General features: G+C 37.4%; 1 protein-coding gene across 8 annotated transcripts in view; it reads right to left on the bottom strand.

Moving 5' to 3' along the window:
* Positions 1-381: 381 nt before the first annotated feature.
* C2CD6 (C2 calcium dependent domain containing 6) overlaps positions 382-10,643 on the bottom strand; it is a 108,016-nt gene continuing 97,754 nt past the window's right edge. For all 8 annotated transcript variants that reach the window (XM_007501630.3, XM_007501624.3, XM_056807161.1 and 5 more), the window contains 2 exons: positions 4,411-10,521; positions 382-870 (listed from right to left, as the gene is read on the bottom strand). In XM_007501630.3, coding sequence (XP_007501692.2) covers positions 517-870; positions 4,411-10,521 — 6,465 coding nt within the window. In that variant the 3' untranslated portion in view covers positions 382-516. The remainder of the gene's footprint in view (positions 871-4,410; positions 10,522-10,643) is intronic.

Below are 10,643 nucleotides of genomic sequence, written 5' to 3'. Positions count from 1 at the left end.
TGTTTTTGAACACTGTCTGCTGAAGGTTGCCTTTTGCCCCAGCATGGTGTCAGATAAGCTTGTCATAGTACACCCTATCAGTTGCTGCCCAGAGCCCAGGAGATGAATGAAAGGTATTATGGAAGAAGACTGAAAATCAAGTTCAAGGCCAGTCCCAGACCAGCTGACATGCACTTAATTACTTAGCTAAAGCATTTCCTCCACTAAATGATAACTGGTCAGCAATTGAAGGCTGATATATGGGTCTACATCTGGATAATCAATGTCAAACAGTTAAAAACAAATTGTAAAACCATCCTGTAAATAGTCATCTTTACCTACATCCAATAGTCTGGACGTAGATCCAGATTTGTTCCCTCATAGTCTCATAAATAAGAATACTTCTATATGCATCATAAATGTTTATTTTGTATTTCAGTGAAAACAATGACTCTAACAAGATGAAATTTTGTAGTGAGCTGCTAAATAAGAGGACTAGCCTAAACATATTTCATTAGTAGGAGATTCGTGATGTACTTAATCATCCTCATACTTGCGTTTCACATATGAACTGTTTAACAACTGCAGAATATCGCAAATGATTGAACATTTTTCAAGATCTTTTAGATCTTTTCTCTGATTATATTCTTCTAGACCTACGTTTGGAACTTGAAATAAGCCTGCTGAAACCAATCGTGGATTTGCAAATTTCCCCAAGCTTTCTTTCAATCGTTTGTTAAACTCTGGAGCAGTATTTGGTCTTGAAAAGTTTTTACAGTATTGTTTATCATCAGGGCTTCTTCCCAAATCAAACCTTGCTCTGGCTTTTGCCTTTTCAAGATGCTTATATGAGGTCAAATGTAATTCTTCTTTTTTATTTTCCGAAGAGTCCTAAATAGTAAAAATAAAAACAGAGTAGATTAATTAAGTTTTATGTTTTTAAAGTTAAAAGGAATATAGCTTCTACTTAGAATAGCAGCACATAGCTAGATAGGCAGTTCTGAATTTATGGATACCTAATGTACAAATAAGCCTATGCAGAAAAAAAAAAAAGTTTTACTGCTTCTCTAATCCCCACCTCTCTGAATCTCTGCTCCTCTAGCTATGGTTGTTCATTTGAAGCTTTCAAAAAATCTATTGGTTCAAGGGTGGGAGAATGGATGAAATACTATATTAAAAAAAAACCCCAACAACAACAGCTTAATGATAAATGCCCCTGGAGACTCAATTAACCAGGCATGACCAATCTGCCTACCTAGGGCCTCTCTATCTCATTTTCATTTTTATATCACCTAAAATTACACTAATTAAAGATTTATTTGGCTTAATGAACATCCTCTTTATTCCTTGAGGGAGTTGAGCATATACACACAGTTTTGCATTCCCCCCCCCCCAACAGCTGAGACAGAGGAAATGGGACTTTTGGGGGGTGGAGATTTGGGAGAATGGGAATAGGGAGCCGAGTAATTTTATAACCTTGGGTAAGTCACTTCAATTCAAAGGGCCTCAGTTTTCTCATCTGTAAAATATGTACTAAGGTTTCTTCCAGCTTTAAATCTATGACCCCATGTTCTTAGTTCAATAATCTCATTTTATAGATGGAGAAATTGGGGCTGCAAATTGAAGGACCTATATAGCATAACAAAGCCAGGATGAACTACACACTCCTTGTCTGACACTGGTGCAATCAGATATGCATATCAGGGTGGCAGTGGGAATATGAGTGATTTGGGTGGTCTTAAAGCACCACCATTTTGGGGAGAGAGTTACTATGAAGTAGAGAATTGCTTTGCCTATCTTTACATATTGACTGTGGAGTTCTGCAGACAAAAAAGATGAAACTTCTTCTTTCTTTTCTCCTCCCTCTAGATGAACCCGTTCCTAGAAACTCCACATTTTTAGTGGTATAGTTCACCTTGATTATGGATTAATGAGCTTTTATGGCTTGGACTTGGTTTCTAAGAGTCACTTACAAAAACTTTACCAAATAATCCCATTTTTCTCCTCTGAGAAAATGCATTCCAACTTCCAAACAACCATTATACAAACGTTCAAAACACATCCCAATTGTAAATTGGGGCCTGCTTATATACAGTGTATGATATAACACTGCATACTTTGTAACTTTTAGAACATTTTCAATTATGCATAAAATTTTCTGACATTTATGAAAAGAATTCCCTTTTTACACATACAGAGTATATGCTATGACAGTGAATTAGTTTATTATTAGAGCACGGCTTTTTAAGTAGGTAATAAACGTAGCACCACTTCAAAGTTCAGAGCTGTGGACATAGGAAACCTCATGGCCTGGCTGGAGTCTACGGGGTGCTCCGTCATGTCCAAGTTCCCAGTACACTGTGCTATTTGTTACCCGTGGGAGGTGGGGGATGTCAGAATGTTAAAGAACTGATGAGTGAAGCCAGCTAGTCATCTAACTAAAAGTCCTTTTAACAGTCAGTTGTGTGTGCCATTAATTTTAAAGACACAAATTGAATTATGCCATGCTTCAGTGGGAAAGATGTTGCCTAAAACTCTCTGTACATTACAGGCATGTTTCTCAGTGCCTTTCTACAACATCTGGTTAAAAACCCTTCAAATCCCACTGTTTTCTAAACCCTAAGGTACTCAACAAGATTCTTAACTACTTAAAATGGAGTAATATTATGCTTTCTATTTCTTGATAATACTCAGACCTTTAAGGGATTTGGCAGCTTCTTTAGGGAAAGGAATTGGACTTGTGATTTCATTGATATGAGTCGCTGGCTCCCTGGTGAGGAAATGCTCTCCCAGTACAAGTTGCCTTCTTTGCAACTTAAACAGCTAGGTCCCAATTAATGCAAATGAAGTGGATGCATTATTCAGATTTGTACAGGATATTTCCATTGGACTGAAACCAGTGATCATGTTTTACACAATTGTAACTTCAAATAGTCCAAATTCGAATATATACAATCCCTTTGTGGGATTGGTTATTGACTCCAATCTAGCTGTAATCTTAGAGAGTTGCCTAGACTCCTGAGAGGTTGTTGACTTACCCAGCGTCACACATCAGTGTGTGTAAGAGACAGGAGATTTGACCTTCCTTGACTCAAGGCTGCTTCTCTACTCACTATTCTCCCTTACTATGTACTAAAGAAGGATCTTTAGTTTTCCTCTGTACCAAAAAACATAGACATCACATATGTACACAATACTAAATCACAGAAATTGGGAAAAGGTCTTCCTCTCTCCACTTTCCCATTCCCCCTCTACCTATCATTTGAGATTATATAGGGGGTTGTTTTCTGTCCAGTTTAAGCTCTAATACTTTGTGACTGACTCTCCTGGCCTGAAAACAAAACCCAGAACTCGTTCTTACTACCATTCTACCTTCTGGATGAAGTAGGCCTTTGTAGGCCTGGGAACCTAAGCATCATTTGTTACATCTTTTCTATGGGAAGATACACAAGGTAAGAGATGAAATAATTGTGTGAAGAACTTCTTGTATTGTAAAGAATTAAACCTGCTATCTAAACCTAAAGCATATTGCACAAACGATATTCCAAAATCAGTCCTATTTCTCCTTCAAGGGAATCATTTACATGTAACACAGAAAATAGACATTACTCATCCAAATAGTTGACTTTCTACATCAGATTTAATACTTAACAGGCTCTTGATAAATGCTAGTGGACTAGATGATATGCAGTGTGGTGGACAGAACACTGGGCTAGCCCCAAGTCTAACACTGAGTAGAGCTAGGTGGCCTTGGGTTAAAATTAATCAATTGAAGTTTCAGGTACCTCATCTGTAAATGATTTGATAAACATGTCTTGACTCCCCAAGGAGGTGCTGGGGAGGAACGAATAATGATAATGGAAAAGTGTTTTGAAAATTATAAAATACTATATCCATGAAAGATGGCTCTATTAATATTAAAAATGGCCATTCCTGAGCAGTTAAGCAAGCATTTATTAAATGTCTATTCTGCACAGCACTGGGTTACATAATGGGAATACAGAGATGAAATAAATTTCAGCTAAAGATAGCCCAGGATCATGATGGGGGGAGGGAAAAATTCAGACTGGACTTTTATAAATTTGCAGTTGATAATCCACAAAACGATTATTAAAGTGCAGCTAACTAATATGGGGCAACAGATCCCAGCTATCGCTTACAGACCGAAACCACCAAGCATTAAAGACCTTATATTGGTACTGCTTTGAAGGACATTTTGTGATTTTATTTTAGTTAAATAATATGATGTTTGATTTTCAGAAGAAAGATGTGATTTGGGAGGCCAGTCAGTTTACTACATTTTGAAACAATCAGGATGCACACACACATATACATACATTCCCCCACTCCTGGGGAGAGAACAAAACTCAAATATTTACTGGCCTTTACCAAAAATGGAAGGAAAAAAAAGATCAAGAAAAGCATTATTACATGTATATTTCTTTTTCCAGACCAAGGAAATAGCAGTGTCCTTTGTGGAGATTTTTTTAGAAGCAGTCTTGTGGCAGGTTGTGAGGCTGCTAATATCTTAGCTGTCCTGTAAAGGGGCCTTTTTTGTTTCTCAACATACTCTCTTTCTCGCCGAAATTTAGGCCTTGAGCTTTCTGTTTTTAGGACTTCTGGGAAGAGAGATGGCTTTGAAGTGTTAATTTCCACAATTCTACTACTATAATCAGTGGGTGGTGGTGATACACATCTTTCAATAGTAGCTTCTTTTGGCTTAACATAAACAGCTTGTAACTCTTTCTGGAATTGTGCAACTGTTAATAGTGGCTTCTTTTTGCTGTTCTCTTTGGACTTCCCATAACATTGGTCTTTCAGCTTTGATTCTTCCTCATTATCTGAATTTAAATAAAATGAGTTACTTGATGAAGGTAACTTGGATTTATAAAAATATTCTTTAAGTTCTGATTGTATTTCAGAATTCTCGTCAGATGGAATGATGATTGGTTCAGATCTTTCCTTTACAGTCACTTTATATATGTTAACGTGGTCTTTTCTGTCCAGGGGCTTGATTTTCACAGTAGCTTTTGAATGGGTTATTTTTGGTTTATTATACCAGCCATGTAGGTCTTGGATCTCCTCTTCAAAACCAGTTTTTTCTACTTGTGGCAGTTGCATAAAATTGTGGTCTTTTTGTTCCCTTCTAAACACTAGTTTTGTTATTCTTTCTGTTGAATTGTTAAATAGGAACTCTTGGCTACTTTTTTTTGAGTTTTTTCCTCCTTGCTTTCCAACTCTTTCTCTTGTGTATTGCTTTTCCTCTTCTCTTACAAATGATGGCTTTCTTTTATAACTATGAAGAGCAAAATATTCCCTCTCCAACTTTCTGGCTAGTTCTGCATTTGAAAACCTTTCATCAATAACCTCTTCTGACACATTTCTTGAAAGAGTTTTGTAACATGGCTTTTCTGAAGATTTTCCCAGAATTTGACTTAGTCCTTTCAGATCTGAGCTTAAAAATTTTAATGGTCTGTCGCTAGAATTAATCAAAGACAGGTTTTCATTGAGAGCACGGAACTCCTTTTCTGTGATTAGTCCCATATTTGAAAGTCTTTCTATGAAAAGACTTTGAATACGTTTGCTTAAATCAGATTTGAGATGTACTAGTTCAGTTTCGGAGACAACTGATAAAAGGTCTTGTATGGATTGATTTGAAAGACTTCTTATATCACTCTCTCCAGATAAACTCCCTTCTGAAAAATCTCGTTTCACTTCATGTGAAAATGGGATGGTTCTAATTTTGTATGGAGGCAGGTTTTGGTCTCTTTGCTCAGACTCTCTTTCTGAATATTTACTTCTTAATAGATATTGTTGAAGAATTTCACTTATAAGATCTCTTAACCTTATTTGCAAATTGCCATCATCAAATGAAGTTTGATTTGCAGATGTGCTTTTGGCAGAAGTTTCTGAAAAACTTCCTGGATAATCTTTGCCAGATATTTCAGCCTTGAAAGAAGTTGGTATTCCTATTTTATCATATATCAAATACAGGTTCTCAAAGATTTTTGGTAACTCCTCCTTAGAGATTTTTTCTGATCCTGAAAGTCTTTCTAAAAGAAAATCCTGGATGTGTTTGTTTAAATCAGCAGTCAGAAGTTCTGCTTCTGATCCTGATAGACACTCTTTGAAACTGGTATGCTTGGGGCGTGCAACAGATTTTACATTGATATCATCAGATTTATCAAGGATTTGTATTGTTTTAGCATGTATTTCCTCATGATGTTCTTTATCATGTGCAACAAAATTGACTTGCTTTTCTTTTTCTACCTCTGCTTCTTTTGTTAAGTGTAGTTCAGTAATATTCTCTGTGGGAAAATTGCTATAGACATTGCTTACAAAAGATTTTATGGATGTTCTATCTGACTCACTAAGTTTATGCATGATGTAAGTACTTGTATTGTCCAAAACAGAACTGAGATCTTTTTTTTCACTCTTTTCTCCATCTAATTTCTTCATCAAAAGTGAATCATTTTTATCCCGTGGGAACTCTTCTATCCCTGGGGATCTTTCATCAGGAGAACCAATGTCTGTTTCTACCCATGAACCCTGATAGTGATCTTTATCTAACTCTATCACACTGACTATGTTAGAATCTAAACCTGAATCTGAAGGAAATGCTTGTAAAAATATGTGCCTCACGTAAGATTTTGATTTTGCTATATCTACTTCTAAATGTTTACTTTCATGCGATTCTTGACTTGTTGAAGCTAAATTACCATTCCAAACTGTGAGTGAATGCTGTAAGTCCAGTTCTGTGACTGGCTCAGGGGAAATTGGTTCTACATGCTCCATATCCTCTGGTCTTTCAGATTTTTCTGAAGATAGACTCTGTATTGCCCCTTCTGAACTCTTCTGAGAACATTCTTCAGGATGCTTCTTTTTGAAACTATGTTTCCTTCTACTTGACAAATCTCCCTCTACTATACTTGGCTGTTCTTCAGGCTCTTCAAATGTCTCAGAAATATGACATTCTTCCACTTCCTCAGTTAATCCTACTACTTGACTTTCTGAAAGTATTTCTATATTCATTGCTTCTTTTGAAACAGATTTTGGACTTGGACTTAGTTTTCCTGAAAGTTCAATCTGTTCACTGTGCACAATCTTGAGTTCATGTTTGGAAGATTTGGAACTTGAACTTGGCTTTCCTGAAAGCTCTTTCATTTGTTCACTGTGCACAATCTTGAGTTCATGTTTGGAAGATCTGGAACTTAAACTTGGCTTTCCTGAAAGCTCATTCAACTGTTCACTCTGTACAATCTTGATGGCATTTTTGGAAGATCTTGAACTTGGCTTTCCCGACAGCTCTTTCAGCTGTTCACTCTGAACAATCTTAAGGTCATGTTTGGAAGATTTGGAACTTGAACTTGGCTTTCCTGAAAGCTCTTTCATTTGTTCACTGTGCACAATCTTGAGTTCATGTTTGGAAGATTTGGAACTTGAACTTGGCTTTCCTGAAAGCTCTTTCATTTGTTCACTCTGCACAATCTTGAGTTCATGTTTGGAAGATCTGGAACTTAAACTTGGCTTTCCTGAAAGTTCAACCCGTTCGCTCTGCACAATCTTGAGTTCATGTTTGGAAGATCTGGAACTTAAACTTGGCTTTCTTGAAAGTTCAATCTGTCCACTCTGCACAATCTTGGGCTCGTGTTTGGAAGATTTGGAAGTTGAACTTATCTTTTCTGACAGCTCAATTTGTTCACTCTGCACACTCTTGAGGTCATATTGGGAAACTTTTGGACTTGGACTTAGCTTTCCTAAAAGCTCAATATGTTCACTATGCACACTCTTGACATCACTTTTGGAAACTTTTGGACTTGGACTTAGCTTTCCTGAAAGCTCAATCTGTTCACTATGCACACTCTTGAGGTCATATTGGGAAACTTTTGGACTTGGACTGAGCTTTCCTGAAAGCTCAATATGTTCACTATGCACACTCTTGACGTCACTTTTGGAAACTTTTGGACTTGGCTTTCCTGAAAGCTCAATCTGTTCACTATGCACACTCTTGAGGTCACTTTTGGAAACTTTTGGACTTGGACTTAGCTTTCCTGACAGCTCGGTCTCTTCACTCTGCACACTCTTGAGGTCATATTGGGAAACTTTTGGACTTGGACTGAGCTTTCCTGACAGCTCAATCTGTTCACTATGCACACTCTTGACGTCACTTTTGGAAACTTTTGGACTTGGACTTAGCTTTCCTGACAGCTCAATCTCTTCACTATGCACACTCCTGACGTCACTTTTGGAAACTTTTGGACTTGGACTTAGCTTTCCTGACAGTTCGGTCTCTTCACTCTGCACACTCTTGAGGTCATATTGGGAAAGTTTTGGACTTGAACTGAGCTCTCCTGAAAGCTCAATCTCTTCACTATGCACACTCCTGACGTCACTTTTGGAAAGTTTTGGACTTGGACTTAGCTTTCCTGACAGCTCAATCTCTTCACTATGCACACTCCTGACGTCACTTTTGGAAAGTTTTGGACTTGGACTTAGCTTTCCTGACAGCTCGGTCTCTTCACTCTGCACACTCTTGAGGTCATATTGGGAAACTTCTGGACTTGGACTTAGCTTTCCTGAAAGCTCAATCTGTTCACTATGCACACTCCTGATGTCACTTTTGGAAACTTTTGGACTTGGACTTTGCTTTTCTGAAAGCTCAATCTGTTCATTCTGCACAATCTTGAGGTCATATTGGGAAACTCTCGGACTTGAACTTGGCTTTTCTAAAAGCTCAATCTGTTCACTCTGCACAATCTTGAGGTCATATTGGGAAACTCTTGGACTTGAACTTGGCTTTCCTGAAAGCTCAATCTGTTCACTCTGCACAATCTTGAGGTCATATTGGGAAACTCTTGGACTTGAACTTGGCTTTCCTGACAGCTCAATCTGTTCACTATGCACACTCTTGAGGTCATATTGGGAAACTTTTGGACTTGAACTTGGCTTTCCTGAAAGCTCAATCTGTTCACTCTGCACAATCTTGAGGTCATATTGGGAAACTCTTGGACTTGAACTTGGCTTTCCTGAAAGCTCAATCTGTTCACTATGCACACTCTTGAGGTCATATTGGGAAACTTTTGGACTTGAACTTGGCTTTCCTGAAAGCTCAATCTGTTCACTATGCACACTCTTGAGGTCATATTGGGAAACTTTTGGACTTGAACTTGGCTTTCCTGAAAGTTCAATCTGTCCACTCTGCGCAAGCTTGAGTTCATTTTGGGAAAACTTTGGACTCATACTAGGCTTTCCTAAAAGTTCAATCTGTCCACTCTGTGCAAGCTTGAGTTCATTTTGGGAAAACTTTGGACTCATACTAGGTTTTCCTGAAAGTTCAATCTGTCCACTCTGCACAAGCTTGAGTTCATTTTGGGAAAACTTTGGACTCATACTAGGCTTTCCTAAAAGTTCAATCTGTCCACTTGGAACAAGCTTGAGTTCATTTTGGGAAAACTTTGGACTTGAACTTATCTTTCCTAAAAGTTCAATCTGTTCGCTCTGCACAAGCTTGAGCTCATTTTGGGAAAATTTTGGACTCAAACTAGGCTTTCCTGAAAGCTCAATCTGTTCACTCTGAACAATCTTGAGTTCATTTTGGGAAAATTTTGGAGTTGAAGTTGGCTTTCTTGAAAGCTCAATCTGTTCACTCTGCACTATCTTGAGCTCATTTTGGGAAAATTTTGGAGTTGAAGTTGGCTTTCTTGAAAGCTCAATCTGTTCACTCTGCACTATCTTGAGTTCATTTTGGGAAAATTTTGGAATTGAAGTTGGTTTTCTTGAAAGCTCAATCTGTTCACTCTGCACTATCTTGACATCATGTTTGGAAAACTTTGAGCTTGTACTTATCTTTCCTAAAACCTCAATCTGTTCACTCTGAATATTCGTAATGTCAATTTTTGAAGATTTTGAATCTGAAATTTTCATTCCTGAAAGGTCAATCTGTTCATTTTGAGCACTGTCACATATATCGGTATCCGAGTTCTCTAATGATGTGTCATCAGCCAGAAAAGTCTGGGTTTTCTTTTGTACCTCAATCTCCATGATGAATGTTGGTTGTGCAAATAATTCTTCTGAAAGGTCATTCAAGTCATCATTTAAAATTGATTTTAGAACCATTGTTTTCTGTAATTTTTCCAGACTTGGTTTAAGATCTAATAGTTCTGAAAGGAGGTTATCTTGTCCTTTCCCAATCAAATCTATATCTATACTAAAGGCTGTTTCTTCACTCATACTTTCCATAGAAAACTTTGATAGTCCTCTTTCTAACTCCTCTTCAGTATCTAGAGATTTTATTGTAAAGATGTCAGGATTGGACTCCCAGGAAGCATGTTCTGAATTTACTGTTAAGCTTGATAACACTGGTGGATAAGGAGGGTCTTGATCTTCATGCTCTATAATCTCTGCATTTGTTGAATCCTTTTTAACAACTGTACAAATAGGCACATGTTGAATCCTTTCATCACCTTCAGCTTCAACTGGAATATCATGGATATTCCTTAAAAAAGGCTCAAACCTTTCCCTACTAATCATGGGTTTCTGGCACTGAAATATTAAAAACAAAACAAAAACAACAGATTAAAACCATTAAAACATTTTGGAGCATTTCATGAAATTTATAAAACATTTCCTCATTGCCTAATTTCCTCTAAGTACATTCTTCTCAA

This window comes from Monodelphis domestica, chromosome 8, assembly GCF_027887165.1.
Source record: "Monodelphis domestica isolate mMonDom1 chromosome 8, mMonDom1.pri, whole genome shotgun sequence".
Classification (NCBI taxonomy): Eukaryota; Metazoa; Chordata; class Mammalia; order Didelphimorphia; family Didelphidae; genus Monodelphis; species Monodelphis domestica.
This window is presented reverse-complemented; position numbering and strand designations above follow the sequence as displayed.